The sequence below is a fragment of the Xyrauchen texanus genome, chromosome 35, assembly GCF_025860055.1.
Source record: "Xyrauchen texanus isolate HMW12.3.18 chromosome 35, RBS_HiC_50CHRs, whole genome shotgun sequence".
Taxonomy (NCBI): domain Eukaryota; kingdom Metazoa; phylum Chordata; class Actinopteri; order Cypriniformes; family Catostomidae; genus Xyrauchen; species Xyrauchen texanus.
The window spans coordinates 23,775,118-23,800,145 of NC_068310.1; the positions used below are offsets into that span (position 1 = coordinate 23,775,118).

The following is a 25,028-nucleotide window of genomic DNA, read 5'->3' on the forward strand; positions in this document are numbered from 1 at the left end:
TGTATGGAATGTTTGAATCCCCCGCCGAAGCCGTGTTTGGAATGTTTGAGTCTCTCGCCGAAGCAGTGTATTGAATGTTTGAATCTCCAGCCGAAGCCGTGTATGGAATGTTTGAATTTCCCGCTGAAGCAGTGTTTGGAATGTTTGAATCTCCCGCTGAAGCAGTGTATGGAATGTTTGAATCTCCCGCCGAAGCCGTGTTTGGAATGTTTGAGTCTCTCGCTGAAGCAGTGTATTGAATGTTTGAATCTCCCACCGAAGCCGTGTATGGAATGTTTGAATTTCCCGCTGAAGCCGTGTTTGGAATGTTTGAATCTCCCGCTGAAGCAGTGTATGGAATGTTTGAATCTCCCGCCGAAGCCGTGTTTGGAATGTTTGAGTCTCTCGCCGAAGCAGTGTATTGAATGTTTGAATCTCCCGCCGAAGCCGTGTATGGAATGTTTGAATTTCCCGCTGAAGCAGTGTATGGAATGTTTGAATCTCCCGCTGAAGCCGTGTTTGGAGAGAAATTGTGCACCTAACCTGATTTAAACAGAGACTGACGATAAATCAGTCATGCTAGGGAAAGTGTTAGTGCAACTCTCTTTTTTGCTGTTGTTCATTCATATGGGATATTGTAAATTCGTTAGTTACTTTGTGCTAATTGTATTTTATTTGTTTTTATTTAGGGTTTTTTATTTTGAACAGGATACAATTCAAGCTATGAACAATACACAAGATCAAAAGGCATTCCTAAAAGTATTTTGAATGGACTGAGGAGTTATGAATTTTTATGATTTGTATTTTTTGTTTTTATTCGATATGTTTGGAATTGTTGACTATTTGATATGTTTGGATTTATTGTACTTGTGGAATCTGTATGAGTATTATGAACGTGTATTGTACTTCATGAATATGTGAATATATGTTGTTTTACCTGCTCTGGTTTGTGAAGGGTCATTTGAATCGCTAAAAGCAAAAGAAAAAAAAGAAAAAGCAAAGAAACAGGATATAATAGGGATCATATTAATTCATAAGGACATTTATTAGATTCCTTTGGGACGGTTTACTTTATGAATATTTTAAATTTGTCTGGATAATATACCAGACTGACATCCCTTTTGTCAAACAGTGGCTAGTGGAATATAAATGTGGTAAATGTAACGTTTACTTTAAGTTGATAAATTGCATGTTTACATCTAAATATCAAAGTTGACTTATTAGATCTTCAATGAGGTCACAAATATTTTACTGGAAAATGTGGTTATGATTTCTCCAGCTTTCTGAGAGGTAAGTTTCATGGAATTAGGGCAAACATTCACTTGTGTTAAGGCAATCATTCTGAAAGGCTCTGCATGCTGCATAGTTGTTTACAACAGTGTTGTGCTCAAAAGCCGGAGCTATTCAGCATGCCATAGGCCTCATAAAGTTGATTAACAAGCTCCTCTTTCTCCTTTGCAGGAAGGAAGCAGGACTTAGCTGCATTTATGTTCTGTGGGAAGAGAAGCAGACAGGTCAATTCAGCACTTATTCAGAAAAACATGCCCTTTTCACCATTATGTGGGCATCTCACACAAACACGCACGCACAAAAACGCGCACACATTCATGCACACACACACACACACACACACACACACACACAAAGAATGAAGGGAGCCACTTTGGCAAATTGTGTCTCACCAGTCTCATAAATTCCTCTTCAGTGAAACCCATGTCTTCCAGCACCACCTGATAATCTGAGTTCAAGGTGGAGTTGAAGATCATGGGGTCATCTGTGTTTAAGGAGTAGTTGGCTTTGTCCTCCCTGAATCTAAAAACGCATTATAAGATTAAAGAGAGAAATCCCTTAATTCCTCTGTAATACAATGCAAAATTGTTTTTATCATTCGTGTCTTGTTTTCTTGTTTTTGCTTCAAAAACAATTTGCCAATGGAATAAGACAAATAAACAATTCAAAATATACTGTATATTCTGAAAAGACTTAATATTTTATGCAATTTTGGTTCTCATGTATGTATATACAGTGTATATATATATATATATATATATATATATATATATATATATATATATATATACACACAATAGTATATGTATAAAAAATAAACAACAAAGTTTAAGTACAGAAATATATACAAATATAAGCCTACTTTCTAGCGATGCCCAAACCAGTGCCCATGGACCAAAGTTGGCCCGCGATGACCTTTTATTTGGCCCGCCTTGCCGCATATGATGAGTGAAAAAAAAAATCTAAAATAAAATATATATATATACTGTATATATTTTTCGCACATCTATATGGCATGGCGTGCCAAATAAAAGGTCATCACGGGCCAACTTTGTCAATAATATATATATATATGCCATTGACACAGCTTTTCATTACATTAATTTAGCAGATTTCAGTTTAGGCACCTCTGTTCTATATATTTTTACTTTGCATGAAATGTGACAATCATAATGTTAAGCTCTGTGAATCCAATACCTGATGAGAGGATGTTTCTTGAAGTCTGGGTTACAAGCTCCTGTCAATCTACTAGAAACAGGACACATCTAGAGTGGGGAAACACAAATCAGGATCACAGTGGCATTGCAACATCATGTACATTTAAACATTTCATAAATATTCCTTCTGCTAAAATGTAAATATTAGTATATTCATAGAATGTCCAGAGACACGTGTTTATATACACGGATGTTGAAATACTGTCCAGCAGAGGGCAGTACAAGTTTATATTTCAGTTAATCCTCCACTTCAGTGTTTCTTAATCTTACTCCAGAGGGCCCTGGCCCCCAGAACATGTTATGTCTTTCTTATCTAATGCACCCAATTTAGGTCATTGGGCACTCTGCTAAAGAGCTAATTACTTGAATCAGGTGTGTTAGATAAAACAGACAACATAAATAATAAATCTGTGATTAGTGTACACTGTGAGAATGCATTGGCTACATCATTTTTTTACATTGGTGAGGTAAGTGGACATGATGTATAAAGGTTAGCTCTAATAAATAAGAAAATGGTAGACAGACTGTTCAAAATGAAGACAAAATGAATTTGGACACTTCTTGGTTGCCAAGCCTTAGAGGAACACAGTAAATGTGTGAACTTGAGGGGAACTGACTTCATAAGTTTAAATCCACAAAAACTCCCCATGAGGCCATATGATTAAACATAAATCACAAAGTTGGCTCAGGAAAGTGAAGTTGGTTCTGAAAATAGGTCCAGCATCATTTGTTTGCATATACCACTTGTTTGACATGACATATATTGCACATATAGAGGTCCAATACACAAATCCGCCGCAAACTCTATGGGCGCCGCCATCTTGCCTGCCGCCATTACTGCGGGCCTGCGAAGTGTGACGGTGACGGCCCTCTAATGATATTTCAATGAAAGCGGATCCTGCTCATGAAATAAAATGTCTGGTTTACATTGGGTAGATGATGTCAGGCAGTGGCCCAAACTTACAGATAAAGGTAATTTATTGACAACATAATGTATTAATGTAAAAATGCATCAGCCAAATGTAAAGTAATGTAATGTAATTAAGACGTGTATTAATTGATGACAACAATAAAACCGAACGCTGTCATTACTAGCTGTGTTGCTAATATGTTCATATGAAAATTTGTGGGCTCAAGTAGTTATTTACACTTTAATGTGCTTGTCCCATGACAACTTAGCGGTAATAAACAGATCAAGAGTTCGACATTTGTTCACTGTTTACAACTGTACATTTTAACTGCATTGCATTGTTATGGCAACTTAATACACAGATCAAGAGCTCGACATTTGTTCACGGTTTACAACTGTAAATTTTCACTGCATTGCATTGTTATGGCAACTTAATACACATATCAAGAGTTCGACATTTGTTTACAGTTTAAACCTGTTCATTTTAATTATTTGCAATTGCTGTCTGAAACTGTTGGTTGCTTTGTTAGATTTTCTGTTGAAATACAAATTCATATTTGGTATACTGTGACCTTCTTTAACCTAAGGACATAATCTATACAATAATAACCATAATCACACTCACATTTTCCCATGACAACTTAGCCCATGACACACTCACACAGACAGACACACACACAGACAGAGAGAGAGAGAGACACACACACACACACACACACATTTCAGGTGTTTTTTATTCATTCAGTACTGTTACGGATTAACTGAGGTTGCAAATTACATAACCCTGCACAAATACTTACAATCTCATCAACACTTTGCAACCTACCAGACATAACATTACACAAAATCTTAAAACCCTTCAGCCTTCGAATTGCTCGCTCAATGTGAATTCTGACATTAGCTAGGCGACGTGTGGATGTCACCTCGTGTTCAGACAGCTCCTTACGTCCACGTGTGAATGCAGGAAGAGCTAGACTCACTCCTGGAGGCAATATATCCATGATGGTGAATCCACAATCTGCTAAAATCTCATCACCAGGGATCAGGTGATGAACAAAACCACTGTTCTTTGTGATGAAATTATCACTGGCCCTTCCACCAAAAAGCTTTGATACAAACATGACATAGCCATTGGGGGCTATACAGTATAGCAGTTTGTATGTGTTATGATGTTTGTAATTGCTGTAAGTTTGTGATCTTTTTCTTAAGTTCTTTGGCCTTTGTACAAAGACCTCTGTACAGTCAATGATGCATGTGGCTTTAGGATAGTTTTTGTGAAATGTCTTGGGCCTGATTCTGTTCAGTGTATCCCTGGGCAACCAAGCAATCACCTTTTCCCTCATGAATCTTGCAAGTATTGGTCTCCAAAATGTAAATATTTCAAATGCCGTGCTTCTACTGACCCCAAATCGTTTACCCAAGTCAGTAAACAATAGCCCCAAACGGAGTCTCATTAAAACAAGCAAAAATTGTTCATGGAGGGCCAATTTGGTATTAAGTGGTTGTGAGAAAAAGGTCGACAAGATTTGCAAAAGTTGCCAGAAACTGTCAGCACATAAACCTGTATAAAATATAAAGTCTTTGTTATTTAAATTATGTGCTGATACTGACGGTGTTGGATCTGTTTGAGTCCCACAGTCCTTCATCGGCTTGTTACCGCAGTTGAAACTGTAGTTGTGCTCTATGTGATCTGGCCACTGGGTTCCGACATCACATGTCTGCAGAGGCATATTCTCCAAATTCCCGACATCCACATCTGTTTCCATAGCTTCAGGTTCAGTGGTTGAGTTCTGGTGTAATGGCTGAAGACATCTTCTTTTGGGGGGAGGTCTAGCTGGTGTTACCTAAAGGGAAAAAAAGAAGAGAGGTGCATTAGTTAAACATGACAATCAAGCATACTTAAATGAACGAAATGTGATGCAATAATATGGCTATCCAAGTAATATGTGCAACATATATTTTTATATAATATATACATAATATACATGTATATATTATATTTATAATATATACATATTATATGTATAAATATATACAAAAATGGCTACTACTTACATGACATTCATAAACCCATGAACAACACAGGATAGGGGTTTTCTCTTGTAGGTTGTCCATCAGGAAAATGTATCCCACACACCTTAGAGTGGTAACGAAGATGCATTGAGCGATGCATTGGCGGTAAAAGTACTTCTCAAATAAGTGTAAACAAGACAGCACTAGCACTCTGCACTTTCTCTTAGTTAACGTCAAACATGCACAATTGCACTTTACCATCCTATTTATGATGCGTGAAAGGGGGTGTATATGATTGTTCTTCTTTTTGTGGGGTGAGGGCCAAAACTGTTGTTTATCCTGTCATGTCCATCTTATTTGTTTTGTCTAGTCTTTTGTGATAAGTCTCCTGTTGTATCAGATGTACTATATGGCACATATTATGTTTCTGCAAGGACGAACATCTATTTATAGTTGACATAGTACTTTATCTTTTTATCCAAAGCAAGCAACGAGGACTAACATTTAAGCTGATGCAAAGAGAGGAACTTCAGTTTACCAAGCAGTAACGTAAGAGCTTGAGAAAGTTCCAGTTACACAGCAACAAGATATTGCTAGCAAACTTAGCTAGCGCTGTTTCACTGTATGTTACACCCACTGCATGCAATCGGTGGCATTAACAAATGGAACAGTCAGAGCCAAACTTACCACAGTGTTCTTGTTTGTCGTGAAGCCATCTCGGTTTATGTGTTTCATCCACTTTTGACGCACATCTTGGTCCTCCGCTCGACCAGGAACTCTGTGCAACCCGTATGGCCGTAAACATGGGCAGTCAATGTGCAACAAAGGTTCGTGAATTTTACAAACGGTTTTACTCCAGGCCTGTAGTTTTATGCTGTTGTTAAAACAGCCAACCACACAACACGCTCTTCCCGGCATCACTGGACAGCATACGTACAAAAAAAACTAAATAAAAATAACATTTTGTACAGTACAGCTAACATCTGCTACAGCCGCCTACGAGAACAACACGCTACTTCCGCAGCAGCAAGGCCCGCAGTAATGGCGGTGCTGCTTTACTTCCGTGTTTCGCCGGATTTGTGTATAGAATGGGCTAATCAGTCATAAATTATTGAAATATTGAGTCATTACTATAGCTGAGCACTTTGACCAAGACCAGAGTCCAGAGAATTATGAACATTTACAGTGTACAATATAATGGTATGCATGGCAATATCATTTGTTTAATCTCGCTAATGATGATTATTGAAGATTTCAAGTAAAGAAGATTATGTCTCAAAGCGGTTCTTAGAACTGTCTGAAGACTGTCATCTTGTTCAACAATGAAGGAAAGTTTGCAAGACAAGTATCCTTAAATATTCTTACCTCAAAATGCATGTCTTCTTTAAGCAGTTGTTTGTACAATGCTTCATCATCCAACGTGTGGTAGCCATGTCCAATACGTTCTGCTTTCAGAACTTCTACAGCCTAAAAAGGTCATGCACATTTTTGGAAGAGTTGGCAAGTGTGTTCACGTCTTTTAGAAAAATGAGCCAAGTGTTTTCTTTTATGTTTTCTAAATTATCTAGAAAATTATTAAGTTAAATTTACTTCACAGACAGAATTTCCTAACAGAATACCCTAAAGTCTACAGTGAAGTACCAACTCAGCATTTTTTGACAATTTTACATCTGAAGATAGCACAAGGAGCAACTTTATGTTTCTGTGTAAAGCACATACTGTGGTTAGGGTTTTCTTGCTGAATAGGTCATATATTAAATGCTGACCAAAAAAGAAGATTCATACCTCTCTCACAGTGGAGGGAGTGCCCACTTCCCCTGCATGCACTGTTCTGTGGACTGCATATGTGACTGCTTTCTGTCAAAAACAAAACTCAATAATCACACAGATTGTGAACTACCTACAACATGTTTTTCTGCACAGACAGATCACAGAAAAGGGAGAAAAAAACATAAAAGCATCCTACCATCTAGCATCTTGAAAGGTTATCATTAACTAATATTGAATACAAACTAAATATACTGGAAAAACTAAACTAGAACAACAAAACAAAAACTACATTAGCATCCTAACATCTAGCAAGGTTACTACCATAAATTAACTGAAAGAACAAAAAAAAACAAAGCAAAAATTATCATTTAATAAAATTAAATAACAACTATACTGAAAAACTAAACTAGAACTACAAAACAAAAACAAAACAAGAAAAAACCTAAACAAACAAAAAAAAAACCCACGTTATCATTTCTACCATCTAGCATCCAACAAGGTTATTATCATTAAATTAATGCCTCTTACATGGTGAGCCCTTTGCGATCACACCTAACAGGCTGCTGCACCAGGGAAGCCCTGCCCCTTTCCTATATAATCAGTAGCACTGGCCCAAAATGACATATGTTACAGCTCTTCTGAGCAGATGAATTATGGGCCCTTTGGTGAAATGTCACACTCATCTCCCTCAGAGAACCGGGTTACAACCATAACCTAAAGTTCTCTTTCGGTCGACTTGTTCGACATATCACTATGGGATATAGATAATGCCCATTTATTCAGTAATCAGAACAGGCCTAACATTAGGAAACCTGGACTAATTAGGGTCTATCCATCCTTCTTTTTAAAGACTGTTCCTCCAGCACTACCTTTGTCAAAGCAGATCTTGTAATATCCAACTTATAAAACCTCACGAATGTGTAAAGGGAAGCTCAATCAGCTGCCGCACAAACATCCTCTATGGAGATTCCCTTGAATAAAGCCCAAGAATCAGCCATTCCCCTTGTAGAATGGGCTCTCAGGCTTCCTGATAACAACTGTCCCTTCACTGAATTAGCCAACTTAACGGCTTCCACTATCCAGTGAGTGAGTCATTGCTTCCACATTTTTTTATTTATTTTCTCCCCTTTTCTTCCCAATTTGGAATGCCCAATTACCAATGCTCTCCAAGTCCTCGTGGTGGCGTAGTGACTCGCCTCCATCCGGGTGTGGAGAACGAATCTCAGTTGCCTCCATGTCTGAGACCATCAATTCGCACATCTGATCATGTGGCTTGTTACCAAATAGACAGCGCGTGTGGAGGCTCCATGCTATTGTCCGCAGCATCCATGCACAACTCATCACGAGCCCCACTGAGAGCAAGAACCACATTGTAGTAACCAAGAGGAGGTTACCCCATGTGATCAGATCAGGCATTGGCCAGTCGACACCCAGTTTAATCGATGCCCGTCAGCAAGCATCATGCAGAGTTGCATACCCTGCTGCTGATAGTTTTTCCTCTGATCTTATAAGTCAGTGTTTCCCAACCTTTTTTCTGCCACGGCACAGTTTTTATGACTAAAACGTTCTACAATATTCCACTATCCCACATAGGCTAACCATTTTCAATATTTTTCCTTTTCAAGAACTTGTCCATGTTTTCTGTCCATCTTAGTAACGTGTTTATTTGTAATGTTTGAAATTCGGCAATGCAAAAAAAAAAAAAAAACAAGTCACATAGGTTGGCTGTGTGAGGTCACAGGTGGCAAGAGTGCTAAATGGGTACTGAAAAAACATCAAATTTGCTTATTTTCTAATTTGTATATTTACAAATGTTTCTGGGGATATTTTTTTATAGAATAAGCTAAAAGCACCAATTCCAGATATTTTAGTGATTCGAGTTTATAATCGTGAATTAGCTGCAAAATAAAGAGTATTTTGGTGAGGCTTGCTTCTGTTTCAGAATGTTCAATTTTTTTAACTGATTATTTCAGTGACCCCTTCTGGAAATGTCACTAGGTGGTGAGAAATTGTCATCATATTTGCTATGAGTGAGTCAGTGAATAATTTTGAGTCGTTCATGGCCGAAATCTACCAAGAGACTTTATAGTGTTTAAGCAATAAAAGAACAAAGCAGTTCTATAGTCTGAGCATTATTTTTCATCCATAAAAACAACAGTAATACTCTAATAATCAGATGCGAAATCAGATGCGAGGTTTCCGTCTCTTTGGTGGACATGGTCATGTCTCCTCCTTGTATTTGATCATGACACACATCCTGCACGAACACTGCTCTCCTGCACAGTACTCCAGGTGAGAGTTTACTGCACTGTGTGGAGGAGACCAGTGTCCGTAATGCTGCGAGGGCATGCTCAAGGCCCAGAAACACTGAACACATAATGTGTGGATCTCTGGCTGACATAGAAAATCCACATGCTCCAGGACAACAGTGAGATGGTGGTTTTGTCTTGACAGACTTCTTGGGAGAAGCCATCCTCAACTGGTAAATTGAGACTTCTTATTTAAATTTATATTGCTTGGTAAAGCGTTTTCCGGTTTCTTCAGTAAAACTCTTGTTTTACTTGGCTTGACGTCCTACAACAAGTGGTAGCTCGTCTATGGCATTTGAATCTAGCCAACAGTTTTCAAAACTAGATGCACTCAAAAAGGAATTGTAGCTTGGATGCCACTTGTGAAGAGATGTAGGATGCCATTTTGGGCCAGTGCTGCTGATTATATAGGGAAGGGGCGGGACTTCCCTAGTGCACTGGCCAGCAGCCTGTTAGGCATGACTGCATAGGGATTCATGGATGACCACTCAAGAGGTGTGTCCCATAGTGAGTTGTCGAATGACTCGACTGAAAGAGAACTGCATGCATAAAGCTATTCAAATAGTCCTGGCCAAAGTAAAATTTTTCCATAGCAAATGGCTTGTTAATATAAATAACTATGACATAAGAAAGGAAGAAGACCTTTGACAAAACTATTTAGGTTGATAAGACATGCATTTATTATATGCGTATGTTCTTTGAGATTCTACGAATTCTGTGCAGGCACAGTAGTTTCATAACAGGCCTAATAAAGATGGGTTGAACTTTCACAGAGTTATCTAATGAGAGCAATGCAGCCAAATAAATTAAACATTTAAAACATTAAACATTTAAAATAATGTTAAACGTGTAGTTTTACCATACAGCTCTCAATAATAGGTTTGCAGTAGTTTTTACAGTAGTTTATTTTCATAACAATTACCCTGCAATTAGTGAGTGGAGTATACAGTAAGTGACTTTTTACCTCAAATGCTTTTATGTGTCCTGGACATGCCTCACAGTTCATTGATTCATCTCCAGCTAGATCTACAGCCACGACTCCCTCATTACTATACTTCTTACATAGCTCAACCACTTCCATAGACCAATCTGCACAGACGATGCAAACACATGGCGACATTAAAGCATAAGATGACAACAGTCATTACTTTGGGTGTCAGTTACATCTCTGTATCTCATATACTGAATGTTGAATATAATACGAAACAGAGATGCATATAGAAAACAAACAATACCAGTAACCAATAATTAGTGTTATCATATGGCCAGTGCTAAAATTATTATACATAATTTGACATGCTTGAAGTGAAATCAGGCATTGAAACATTATAAATGTACAATATAAAACCCTCCAATATTGGCTGATTTTTATATGGTCACTAATCATGCATTGTTAATAGTAAATGTATCAAGTTTATCATACTATGTTACTTAAAATCTTTAAAAACAAACTTGGATGTATATATACAGTATTTATATAAACTCAGCAAAATAAAGAAACACTGTATTTTAAAGATAGTTTTGTATAAATCCAAATGACTTTACAGATCTTTATTATAAAGGGTTTAAACAATGTTTTCCATGCTTGTTCAATGAACCATAAAAAAATTAAGGAACATGCACCTGTGGAACAGTCATTAAGACATTAACAGCTTACAAACAGCAATTAAGGTAACAGTTAGGACACTAAAGAGAGCTTTCTACTGACTCTGAAAAATAACAAAAAAAAGAAAGATGCCCAGGGTCCCTGCTCATCTGCGTGAATGTGAATTACGCATGCTGCATAGAGGCATGAGGACTGCAGATGTGGCCAGGGCAATAAATTGCAATGTCAGTACTGTGAAATGCCTAAGACAGTGCTACAAGGAGACAGGATGGACAGCTGATTGTCTTCGCAGTGGCAGACCATGTGTAACAGCACCTGCACAAGATCGGTACAGCCAAATATCACACCAGTGGGACAGGTACAGGATGGCAACAACAAATGAGTTACACCAGGAATGCACAATCCCTCCATCAGTGCTCAGACTGTCCGGAATAGGCTGAGAGGCTGGGCTGAGGGCTTGTAGGCCTGTTGTAAGGCAGATCCTTAGCAGACATCACTGGCAACAACATTGCCTATGGGCACAAACCCACCTTTGCTGGACCAGACAAAACTGCAAAAGTGCTCTTCACTGACGAGTTGCGGTTTTGTCTCACCAGGGGTGATGTCAGACTTGTGTTTATCATTGAAGGAATGCATTACACCGAGGCCTGTACTCTGGAGCGGGATCGATTTGGAGGTGGAGGGTCGGTCATGGTCTGGGGCAGTGTGTCACAACATCATCGGGCTGAACTTGTTGTCATTGCAGGCAATCTCAATGCTGTGTGTTACAGGGAATACATCCTCCTCCCTCATGTGGTACCCTTCCTGCAGGCTCATCCTGGCATGACCCTCCAGCATGACAATGCCACCAGCCATACTGCTTGCTCTGTGTGTGATTTCCTGCAAGACAGGTATGTCAGTGTTCTGCCATGGCCAGTGAAGAGCCCAGATCTCAATCCCATTGAGCACGTCTGTGATCTGTTGGATCGGAGTGTGAGGGCTAGGGCCATTCCCCCCAGAAATGTCTGGGAACTTGCAAGTGCCTTGGTGGAAGAGTGGGGTAACATCTCACAGCAAGAACTGGCATATCTGGTGCAGTTCATGAGGAGATGCACTGCAGTACTTACTGCAGCTGGTGGCCACACCAAATACTGACTGTTATTTTTGACCCCCCCCGTTCAGGGACACATTATTCCATTTCTGTTAGTCACATGTCTGTGAAACTTGTTCAGTATATGTCTATTGTTGATGTATATATATACATACTGCCAGACAAAGTTTGGAATAATGTACAGATTTTGCTCTTATGGAAAGAAATTTATACTATTCACCAAAGTGGCATTCAACTGATCACAATGTATAGTCAGGACATTAATAATGTGAAAAATTACAATTGCAATTTGAAAAACAATTTCTTAAACAACTACAGAGTTCTTGTAAAAAAAGTCCTCCACATGAAGCAATAACAGCTTTGCAGATCCTTGTCATTCTAGCTGTCAGATTGTCCGGATACTCGGGTGAACCCACGCTTCCTGTAGCACTTGCCATGTCTTGTCAGGCACTTCACACGTACCTTACAGTCTAGTCTGTACTTTTCCAATTATCTGTTGTCCAATGTCTGTATTTCTTGGTCCAACCTTTTCTTTTCTGTTTCAAAAGTGGCTTTTTATTTGCAATTCTTCCTATAAAGGCCTGCAGCCCTGAGTCTTCTCTTTACTGTTGTACATGAAATTGGTGTTGAAGGGTAGAATTCAATGAAGCTGTCAGCTGAGGACATGTGAGGCATCTATTTCTCAAACTAGAGACTCTGATGTAATTACCCTCTTGTTTATTTGTACATCTGGCCTTCCACATCTCTTTCTGTCCTTGTTAGAGCCAGTTGTCATTTGTCTTGGAAGACTGTAGAGTCCTCCTTTGTATGAAATCTTCAGTTTTTTTGGCAATTTCAAGCATTGTATAGCCTTCATTCCTCAAAACAATGATCGACTGATGCGTTTCTAGAGAAAGCGGTTTCTTTTTTGCCATTTTTTACCTAATATTGACCTTAAGACATGCCAGTCTATTGCATACAGTGGCAACTCAAAAACAAACACAAAGACATTGTTAAGCTTCATTTAATGAACAAATAGCTTTCAACTGTTTTTGAAATAATGGCAAGTGATTTTCTAGAACCAAATTAGCAATTTAGCATGATTATTCAAGGATAAGGTGTTGGAGTGATGGCTGCTGGAAATGGGGCCTGTCTATAAAATAATAACTTTTTCAAATGGTGATGGTGCTGTTTTTTTTATATCAGTAATGACCTGACTATACTTTGTGATCAGTTGAATGCCACTTTGGTGAATTTAAGTACCAATTTCCTTCCGAAACAGCAAAATCTGTACATTATTCCAAACTTTTGGCCGCCAGTGTATATAGTAGAGTACGACCAATAGTGGATTTTGCCGATACGATGGTTGAAAAGATGAACGACCGATTAATCGGAAAATAGTTCTTTTTTAAATCTATTTCAAATTTGTTTGTTTTTTTTAAATCAAAAAGTAGTTCATTGTGCAACAACAATCCCAATAATAAATATAGCTGCGAGCAGCGATGGCGGGCCCAAGCCGGTGGCACTGCCACCCCCTGTGCCTTTAGGGTTGATGTGCATGATGGGCAATAATGTAACCTCGCTTTGACTGTCGAGAAGATGTGTGCTGTAGAGCTTGCACTGCAAAAGTGCGCATTGAGGGCACATATCGACCACAAAGTATGCGTGAGCACCCTTCCGATACCTAAAATGAAAAATGAGACACCCTACGGTCTCATGGAGTTAATGGACACATGAAATAAGTACACAAGACTGAAAATTCATATGAAGTGTGCCATTTGGGACAGGGCCTAGGACCGTGAACCACAATAGTCACATCTATGAGATTTCAAATGAAGAATAATTTTTTATGTCATAGGATGTCATAGGTCAATATTTTTGCAGCCAGTATTTATCTGGAGGTCTTTGTACAGGTTTATCAATGTAATTATAATTTACGCTTATGTGTTCCTATGATATGCAATGGAAGTACATTTTTATGTTTAACATGGGTGTATTCACAATACATAGCATACGATATAATATCTTACGATTATTTATCATTATGTTAAGTACATCACACAAATTTGACTGTATTCACCTGTAATGTCTCCAATAAGTACAGTATATATTGGCCTGTATGGCCATGATATATTGCCTTAGCTAGACTTTAGCTAACCTATTACATTAGCTAGTAGCTCATGAGTCATGAATGTTAGCAAGACACAAGTTAACTATATTTGCTTTTGGCTAATTAGCTGTATAGTCGAGGCACTGTACACGCACGTGGAGGGAGGGAGGGAGGGCGGGCATAGACAAAATCTCATCTACCGACCTGATGTTTTGATTTTTATTTAATAAATATATTTGTTTGACAGGGAAGCTGTGTGCAAACAGGAATATATATATTAATTTATTTATAAAAATAAATAAAAAACACCCCAGAAAAAAGGGCACTTTCTCTCGAGGAAGAAAAAGGGCAGGTGCTCAAGCCCCCTTTGATGTCTATGTGTGCACGTGCCTGAGGGTGAGTAAATGATGAGAGAAATATCTTTTTGGGGTAAACTCATTTTATTTGAAAGACTATCTAGGCACATAATAACACTGCATTGCTGTGACTGTTTATAACTATTTCAAAATGTACAAGCTCACACTTTAAATGGTCAGTGCTTTGATTTTTAAATCATTAAAATAGCAACAGATCAGAGAAAAAAATGGAGATTGAGGAATTATTTTTACATTTTACATGCCATTCAAAAACGTGGCATTTTACAACATAAGAGAGAAATAAAAAAAACTTTAAATAATACCATTTGTACTTTTCAATGATTTGGGATGTCTATGTTCAGGGCGATTTGGAGCTTCAAAGTTCCAACAGAGAAATTCCCCCACCTCCCCACACACACACACACACACACACACACACACACAGACAGAATGGCAGGGCCACTATGTCTGTCAGAGAGAGACAGAGAGAAAAAACACAGAACGGGAGCGGGCACTCTGTCTGTCAGAGAGAGAAAAATTCCAAGAAATCCACATTCAAACCACAATATCTGACTTTCTGTTGGTCGGAGATAATGACTGTAAATTAGAAAGTTGTTCGGCTTGACGACAACAATATACACACCGAGTTTTGTAACTGTAGATAGAACTAACTAAGTTATAACACACTTTATGTGTCCTTTTTTAGTCCTAAATCAATTTCCTTGCCACGGCCAAACCGTTCGAGATATCAATAATCCCTCCGGAATGTAGCATCCTCAATGTCTTGACTTCATGCCGACCGAGTTTGGTGGCGATTGGATTCATTCTCTAGGAGGAATATATATAATTCCAGAGCATGTGTTTCCAAACAACCCATAATAGCCGACTTCCTGTTGGGCTGGCGTAAAACTTAGAGCACGAAAGTTGTTCGGCCCGATGAGATCTACAAGTGTACCGAGTTTCATATTATTACATGCAAGCATGTTTGATATATGGACAAGTGTTCGAATCCCATTCCAGGGGGCGCTGTCGAGCCCCCCTGCCACGCCCGGGTACCATCTTCGGCCCAGCCCTGATGGCCGCGGGTTCTGACCCGTGTGCAAAGTTTCAAGAGTTTGAGCACGTTAAAGGCCCCAAAACCTTGAAAAACAAAAATAAAAGCATTCTCACTCAACAGCCAAATCATCCCCCTCCCCCCAGACACGTAGGGTCAGTGGGAGAGGCAGAGAAAATTCTCCAAAACATCCACATTCAAACCAAAATATCTGACTTTCTGTTGGTCTGAGCTAATGACTGTAAATTAGAAAGTTGTCCGGCTCGATGAGAACAATATAATTACTGAGTTTTGTGACTGTGGGTCAAAGTGTAAAACCAACCCCTCACTTTTGTCAAAAGGTGGCGCTACTGAGCCCCTGCACCACGCCCGTTTCTGAAACTTTGCACATGTCTACTGGCTAATAAATGTGATGTGTCTGTCGAGTTTCATGCAATTTCAAGAATGCTAAGAGTCTCAAAAGCATAAAAAAAGAATATTCGAGTTTGTAGCATTGCCGCGGCAACAGTATCCAAGATATCAATAATCCTTTCACATGTCTACATCTGCCGTGTGTTTACATTACACACCAAAAGTTTTAAGTAAATCGGGTAAAAATACGAGGGTGATTTCAAAGCATTTTGAAAGTGACACACTTCCTTCTGCCAGTTGGTGGCGCTATAACTTTGACTCACAATAGTCACATCCATGCGATCGGCCTGTTACAGCGAACACACTGCTGAAGTTTCATCGAGATCAATTAATGTATGCAGAAGTTATAACACACTTCCTGTTTCTCTTTTCGCGCCATCATTTCGTTTCCTCCCCACGGCCAAACGGTTCGAGATATCAAAAATCCGCCGGCAATTTTTCATCCTCAGTGTCTTGACTTCATGCTGACCGAGTTTCGTGGCGATTGGTGGAATTCTCTAGGAGGAGTATTTCAAATTCCATTGCATGCGTTTTCCAAACAACCCTAAATAGACAATTTCCTGTTGGGCTGGGGTAAAAAGTAAAAGTATGAAGGACATATGAAACGATGAGATCTATGTGTACCAAGTTTCATATTATTACATGCAAGCGTGTTTGATTTATGGACCAAGTTTTCGGACCCCGTTCCAGGGGGCGCCGTCGAGCCCCCCTGCCACGCCCCGGTACCAGCTTCAGCTTGGCCCTAATGGCCGCGGGTTCTGACCCCTGTGCAAAGTTTCAAGAGTTTTAGAGCACGTTAAGAGCCCCAAAAGTGCCCGAATAGTCGTAAGAAAAATAATATTCTAACGAAAACAATAGGGCCTTGCCTTTTCAAGGCTTGGGCCCTAACAAGAAAAACAAATATTTGGTACATAACGCTGGACTTTTAACTGTAAACAAGCCGGAAACACACCAGGGACTGTGGGTCTAGACTTGGCTCTGTTACAGTGCTCAGTTTGCAAGTATTTACCAAATGTAGATTTTATAGCCTATATTTTCACCAGATGAAGAGTTTTGTATGTACAGTATAAAATGTAACATTTAGTTTTTTCTCAAGATGAAAGATCTGTAGGTGACGTATTTCCTCCTACGTGACAAATATGTTGTGTTTCCAAGTGGGTGAGTCTCACAAAACCTGTAAAGAAAATGTCCTGGTCTTATTTTATTAAAAAAATTCAAAGAAACAAATAATACATTTTTTTTTTGCATATAGACATTAAAATCAAAATCGAATAATTTTTATTGTCACACAACCATATACAAAAGTGCAGAAGTTGGAAAGTGGTACAGTGGGTGAAAGTCTTGTATGGAAAGTTTATGCTGGTGGAAAGTCTTACCCATCGGAAGGATCGGGATAGGATCCGCTAAAGAGACGGAGAGTGAACTAATCTCTGTAATTTCGGCCACGAGAGCTCTCTCAGCGAGGGCGGTGTTATTTCCCTCCAAACGAGCATAAAAAGTATTTAGCTCATCCGGGAGAGAGGTAGCGTTGTTCACGGCTGAGTTTTTATTCCCTTTGTAGTCTGTGATTATTTTAATTCCCTGCCACAAGCTTCTAGAGTCGGTGGTGTGGTGTATTGTTTTCAATGATTATTCTCATTACCGTAACACAGTAAGTATGTTGCCAAAATTATGTTGCCACCAAAACACCACACTTTGCTTTTTGGACATTTAATTTCAAAACCATTTGTATCCCTCCAACTCTTTGCTGCTATAAAATATTCTACTTTTCTGGGAAGGCTTGGAACTTGGCTGCAGGGATTTGCTCCCATTCACCACAACAGCAGCTGTCTGGTCAGGCTGATGCTAGGCATGGTTCTTTTCTTTTCTCTTTTCTTCTCTTTATCTTTCATTCAGCTTCTTTGTGGACCTTGCTTTGTGCACAGGTGCATTGCCACACTGGGACAAAAAGGGCCCACCAATTCTGTTTCCACAAATTTGGAAACACATAATTAGCTAGAATGTCATTTTATGGCCTAGAATTAAGTTTTATCTTCACTGGAATCCCTGCTGAAAAAACCCCAGCATAGTTGTGTTTTAGGTGCTGGTCACCAACATGGGATGCTAGTGTGTTGGTGTCCCTAGCAGGCTTCTTATATAGCTTGAACATCTTGGGTGTGATCCACCAGCAGAAACTAGTCTGGACCAACATGGAAATTCATAGCCAAACCCATTAATTAGAAGGGAATTTCCACAAACGTTTGGACATGTAGTTTAAGAGGTGGCTGTTTTGAGTGCCAAGATGATTAAACACCTTTGAGCATGAGAAGAGAGCAGAAGTGGATTAATGGTTTTAACCTCAAGGATGACATAAGGCAGTGTTTCCCAACCACTGTGCTGTGAAAGATTGTCATATGTGCCATGGAAAATTATAAAATTCCACAAAATAAATAAATGCATGAAAAAAAAAAAAGAATCGTAATTTCAGGGATCCAAACTCCTCACCTTTCAGAGAAATTCACTGTTTTGAAACCATAATTGGTCACTTTTGTGACTGTGAAGAGCAATGATTCATGTGCAAAAGTGAGTGATATTAATACGCGTTAAGGGTCTTTCACATGACTTGTTCAGCGCTGCAGAATACTTTGAAGTCTATGAAGTGACTTTACACCAAAGTGTTTTTCACACTCGTTTTTGCTTCACCAATAATGTATTTGAGTACTAAGCAACAAGAAATATTTAAAAACTGTCCAAATTTGTGAAGAGACATTGAATGTCTCATAATTTCTTTTAATTAAATAGAATTTTTTCCGTACCCATTTAGCGCTCTTGCCACATGTGACCTCAAACAGCGTAGCCTACCTATGTGAATTGTTTTTTGTTTTGTTTTTTGCATAGCCGAATTTAAAACATTACAAGTAAACACACTACTAAGATGGACAGAAAACATGAACAAGTTCTTGAAAAGGAAAAATTTTGACATTGGTTAGACTATGTGGGATAGTGGTGTGTAGGGCTGGATTGGTAATCTGGCATACCGGGCATTTTCCCAGTGGGCCAACGCACTTTGTGGCCGATCAGGGGCGGACTGGCTATCGGGAGAACCGGGACTAAGCTGAAATATGACACTGCGTTATCCAGAACGGGCACCACGATATGCCGAAGGGGGAAGCGATATGCTGAAAAAGGACAGCGACCCTCGTGAGGTGTGCCGTAGAATTGTTTAGTCGTAGAAAGTGTGCCGTGGCAGAAAAAAGGTTGGGAAACACTGACATAAGGCATGGCTTCACACAGCACACACTGTGGAAGTGGGGGTGTGGGTGAATTACTTGGCATGTGACGCAAGCAGCACAGAATGGACCTGGCTTTGATTTTGAAGACTTTCTCCCCCTCGCTAAAGCCCTGATTCACCAGGCGAACCACATCCTCTGGAGTGACATCCCCTCTGGTAGGAAGAGGAGAGGATGGTTAGAACAAGCCCAGAGCTGCATTATTATGAATGAGTTTTTTTTTTTTTTAATTAAAAAAATGTCATGCCAAAAGAAATTAATAGTAATAGATAAATAACTACAATCACATGAAGTTTAGCACAATTATATACATATAAGTATTTTGAGAGTGTAGGAAAACCGACTTGACTCTTTAAGTGCAGTATGTCATGGGAGTAGGCGGTCGTGGCATTTAGGATTATCAGTAGTGTAGTCCTTAATGGGTAAATTCACCCAAAAAGAAAATCACCTCAACATATACTCACCCTCATACCATTCCAGATGTGTATGACTTTCTTTTATCTGCTGAACACAAACAAAGATTTCTCAGCTCTGTAGGTCCACACAAAGTTAATGGGTGCCAAAATTTTTAAGCTCCAAAATCCAAAAGTGCAACATAAAGGTAATCTAGACGACTCTGGTGGTTAAATCCATACCTTTACAAGCAATATGATAGATGTAGGTGAGAAACAGATTGTGAGGATGGGGTCGGGGTCGGGGTCGTGGTCGTGTGTCTGTCTGCGGGAGAGGGAGAGCGGTAAGGCTCGTCACCTGGGTTGCAATTATCTCCAACACCTTTCTCTTGTTATAGTGATAGAGGAGGGAGAATTAAAGGCTACCAGCTCACCAGAGAAGAGGAGAGAGGGAGAGAGAGTATGAGCTTGATGCTTACTGATGGTCTGACTGTGTGTTCCACACAAAGATTATTTGTGTTATTTGATTGAGTGAAAATACTGCAGTAAGTACTGTGAACCTGAGGTGAAAGGAAATAAAAAACCTTGCCTGAACTGCCTTGTTGACTCCTGTCAACTCCATTGCCCAAAGGAACTTGTTACACAGATCACTATTTATTTATTTTTTTTACTATAAATTCTCCTCCCTGCTCCGTCAATCTCAACTTCAATTTCCCCATATTGCATATCGCCCCCTACTGGGCAGGGAGGAGAATTTATGATAAAGACTTAAACATTTATCTGTTTATCAAGCACACCTATTAAATTGTGTCTGAATATATGGATTTAGGAGCCTAAAAATGTTGGCAACCATTCACTTGCATTGTATTGACCAACTGAGCTGAAACACTCTTCTAAAATCTTAATTTCTGTACTGCATAAGAGAGAAAGTCATACATCTGGGATGAGTAAATGATGAGAGAATTTTCAACGTTCCCTTCATGGCAAACTATCCCTTTAAGCATGAATTCAACAATTAAACAGGATTTAAAAAAAGAAAAATAATTTAAATAATGCAGATTGATGACTTTGACAGAGATGCATTAACATCCTCAGAGCTCACAATAGGTCTGTCTTTAAAAGTTTATAAGTTCACTAATATAATAAATAATAATTATAATTAAATAATAATTAATCCCTTATGAAAATAAAAATGACTTGGATTTTTACTTCCAGAACCAGACTGTTGCACTCTATTATCATACACTTTTGCTCACAGAGCAATTTAATCATCCCTGACAGCAAATAGTGGATTTCTGAAATGTCATCGGTTAACTCTAGGTGTCAGTATAAGTCCAAGACTGAGAATACTTTTAAAGGGGTCATGACATGAGAAACCAAATTTGCCTTGATCTTTTGGTATATAAGAGGTCTTTGTATCATTAAAACGTCCTGCAAGTTTAATATTTTAAGACGTCCTCCCCATTCTAAACGAATCATTTATTTAATCAAACTCAAAATACAGCTCGTTCTGGATTCATGGTTAGAAGTGACGTGACGGTTAGAAGTGACGTACCAGCGTTTGCATATGACCGCCTCCAGCACAAGATAACTACGCTTTAAGCGCAAGACAACTACGCTCATTTCAGTATCGCCGTACGCCTCACAAGTGTTCAGTCGATGGACAGCTAGCTCTGACAGAGACTACTTGTGCACAGGAAAATTACTGATGCCACACAGATGTGCTGTTCCTGGCTGTGGTCAAACAAAACCTCTGAATAAGCTGCCGAAAGATCCAGACGTCAGGGAAAAATGGATGCAGTTTATTTTTTGCGGACGTCCCAGTCACGGCAGTGTTAACTTAAGCGCTTGTTCTGTACATTTTAAGGATGACTGTTTTGAGAACAAATCTCAATATGATGCTGGCTTTGCCAGAAAACTGTTGCTCAAAGATAAGTCCGTGCCGACTATTCTGGGAACAACGACGACGCAAACTGTAAGTAATCTATTTTAAACTTTAAACTACTTTTTAAAGTGCAATTTCATTCATTATGAATAATCACAGTGTTTTTACTTAGTTTACTTGCATATTGTTCTGGCTGGGGCGTCAATAATTGATACATAGGCACTGACGTTAGCCAATCATAACAGTGGGCGTTAACACTGAAGTCTTAAATGGAAAACGCCCCAAAACAGACTGTTTGAATCAGAGGATGAGAAACAGGGTGGGAAAAGGTCATAAATCACTAGATTTTAAAAGTTTTTCTTAAAAAAAAATATATTAATACTATAATTGCACCTAAGGGAACATAATAATACAATAAAAAAAACCATGTCATGACCCCTTTAAGAAACCATGGTGACACCAAAACATAAAAACAGACAATAAAATATATTTTCAAATATACTGTACACAGATGATTATCTCATATGATTACCATACGAGAGTACACTCACTCTTTTTGTCCCCACGGTAGAGGATCCACTCCTTTGTTGGCCAGGAACTGAGGGCTGTATCGCGCTTCAACATAGATCACTCCCTCTTTGGCCTTTGTCTCTACAAACTCATAAGCTATCCTCTTGATGGCCTCTCTGTCACCCCTGTGGATGGAACATGGATGAGATAAGACACCATGACAGCCCCACCCACAACCCGAACAGCCCCTCATGACCTTCGAGACATACAGAGTCCTTCATTATCTACAAGAAACATATCTCTTCTGTTACCATTTGATTCAAAATATTTTATGCACTTTCTTATTGCCCTTTCTTTTAACTTTCTATATAAAAACATTCTTAAAATGCTTTAATATGTCACATTTTCATTTATAAGTAGTTGTGAAATGTTGTATTAATGCAACTATCATGTTACTGCCTCCTTAGGATGATGTTTTTGTATTCCTCATTTGAAAGTTGGGTCAATTAACTGGAACACTAAATTATTTAAAATGAATAAAAATACAATTCACAAGAAACAGTTACTTACAGTAGATACACTTCTTCTATGATGAACATGCTTTAATTACTGATTTCAAAATAATTTTTATATTTTAAAATGTCAAGTCTAAAGGGAGGATCCCTTTAAACCCTCAATGTGTGAAGTAAAAAACGAAACAAATTTTGTTCAGGTCTTCAGGAGTAAACCTGAGAAAACTTCTTGATATTATTGAATCGAATATTAATGATTTATGTAAAAAAAAAAAAATTTCTAAAAAGAGCCTTACTTTTGTTTTCCACAGAAGAAAGTCAAATAGGTTTGGAACAACATGAGGGTGAGTTAATGATTACAGAAATTTTTGGGTGAACTATCCCTTTGAGTCTATAGGAAAATACATATGAACACTCTCTGGGTAAACATTATGCTAAAACGTGCTAAATAAAAGTGCTATTTGAATGCAGCAAAAAAGCATGTTTCCGTTGTCACCACATGACATGAATTGTGCCTGCCTACCGCATTAGACAATAAAGAGTCCAGTGGGTGCCAACAACAGCCAGTGAGTTCCTCATGTTGTTGTGGGGGAGGTGCATACTGCAAACAAGGCCCTTTTAAAGCTTCAGTGGATGAGAAATTCATTTAAATTAAGCATGTCAGCTTCCTGACTACAAAACTGCCAGCTGTTTTGTATCTGAGTGGACACATGTGGAAAATACCACATTATCCAGACTGTTTTGATGACAGTGTGCATGGATGGGGCAATAGGGTTGGGCGATGTCCCCTAAATTGGCAGTTGACGATGTTGACAGTAAAACATCGCGATGGACGATGATAACTGGGGTGGTATATAATTTCATATAATTTTCAAAAATTATATGAAAAATTATCATTTCGTTATTTTACTAAACCCAACCCATCGTCGGCGCTTTATCAGTAGGTTGCACGACACATGAAGCATTTTTTTTTTTTTTAGCTTTCACTTAAGAAGAGTTGTGCACTTTTTATTTTAATATATCTCTTTACATAAATACTATTTTCCACTTAAAAACTATAATTTCGTTATTTTACTAGCCCAACTAATTAGTACTCATCCGGGCTTTTTAATATATTGCGCCTAAGAAAAAAAAGTCGTCTTTGGGCAGCCTTCTTGCGAAGCCACAGCCACGCTCACTGATGAGCAAAAGGTCGAGGCAGAAATGACCATGTACCTGCAGGAAATGGCCATTGATGGGGAAGAGGACCCGCTGACTTGGTGGAAAACGAACGACAAAAGGTTTCCGTTCATGGCAAGATTAGCACGGAAATATCTGTGCATATGTGCTACCAGTACTCCATCAGAGCGGGTCTTCAGCACAGCGGGTAGTGTAGTTACTCCAATCCGCAGCTTATTAAAACCAGATAAAGTGAATATGTTGGTATTTCTGGCCAGAAACATCGAAATTTAAACATGGTCTATGGTGAAAGATATTAGACTTCTTTACGCATTTTTCGCCATCCGTTATGGAGCTATTCGATTTTGAATATTATTTTTTAAACGCTCATTTGTGTAGTTCATATGACCACTTTACAATATTTCAATAACATAATTTATTTTGTAGCCTGTGCTGAAGTTAATTGTGCTGCTAATTATAAGTGAAATGTTAATGCCGAGTTTCGGTCTGAGTGTTGTTCCGTTTTCTAGTTCTTTATTTGTTGTTCTTCTATGTTTTATTAAATGTGTGTTATTCATATTCACCTTGTTTCTTTCATTTGATTTGACATTATGGATTTATGGCCAAGGAAATTTTTCTTTAAAAGTATTAACCAGACAAAAGTTATTTGACGTTCGCTGGTCTGGGTTTATCTTAAACTGCCGCTTCAGTGTACAAGAGCTATGTGACAATGAGCAAGATTTTCTGAGACGCTACAACTACTAATAATTAATTAATAAAGGCTATTTTCTTGTAGCCTACAACATAAAATATTTTAATCTAAATGTACAGTGTAAGACATGTAAAAAAAAGACAAGAAGCTAACAATGTCAAGATCAATATTTGTGTAGCCTGCCTGACACTGTATTTTCACAGACTAACACGTCACGTCTCTGGCATATACTACAGTATTTAAAATAGCATATATGCATTAGTTATATTCTCAATTTAATTTACAGAGCAATCCCTGCAAAGTTTTTAGGTTAACTATAGAAGAGACTAGGATTAGTGGGTCACACTAGCAAGACTCGCAAAAGGGGGCGTGGCATCACGATGGTGGCTCGACATCGTGATGTTGGTCAGCCATCACGATGGATGATGATATCGTCCATCGGCACAACCCTATGGGGCAAACATGAGACAAGCCTACGCAGAGGTATATGTCAGTT

At 38.7% G+C, this 25,028-nt stretch overlaps 1 protein-coding gene across 6 annotated transcripts in view; it reads right to left on the bottom strand.

Annotated features, from left to right (window-relative positions):
* Positions 1-497: 497 nt before the first annotated feature.
* Positions 498-25,028, bottom strand: part of LOC127628959 (adenosine deaminase-like) — a 40,491-nt gene continuing 15,960 nt past the window's right edge. The window contains exons 4-13 of one of the 6 annotated variants that reach the window (XR_007968721.1): positions 22,192-22,335; positions 19,403-19,518; positions 10,453-10,577; positions 7,195-7,266; positions 6,775-6,876; positions 6,097-6,187; positions 5,452-5,533; positions 5,008-5,240; positions 2,467-2,534; positions 1,740-1,791 (exon numbers count right to left, since the gene is read on the bottom strand). Coding sequence is in view for 3 of the 6 variants with exons in the window: in XM_052105955.1 (XP_051961915.1) it covers positions 1,367-1,471; positions 1,662-1,791; positions 2,467-2,534; positions 6,775-6,876; positions 7,195-7,266; positions 10,453-10,577; positions 19,403-19,518; positions 22,192-22,335 (862 nt within the window). In the remaining 3 variants the exon portion in view is untranslated. Of the gene's footprint in view, positions 1,472-1,661; positions 1,792-2,466; positions 2,535-5,007; positions 5,241-5,275; positions 6,188-6,774; positions 6,877-7,194; positions 7,267-10,452; positions 10,578-19,402; positions 19,519-22,191; positions 22,336-25,028 lie in introns of those variants that run through there. The other 5 variants (XR_007968722.1, XR_007968720.1, XM_052105955.1 and 2 more) reach the window with 5 other exon arrangements.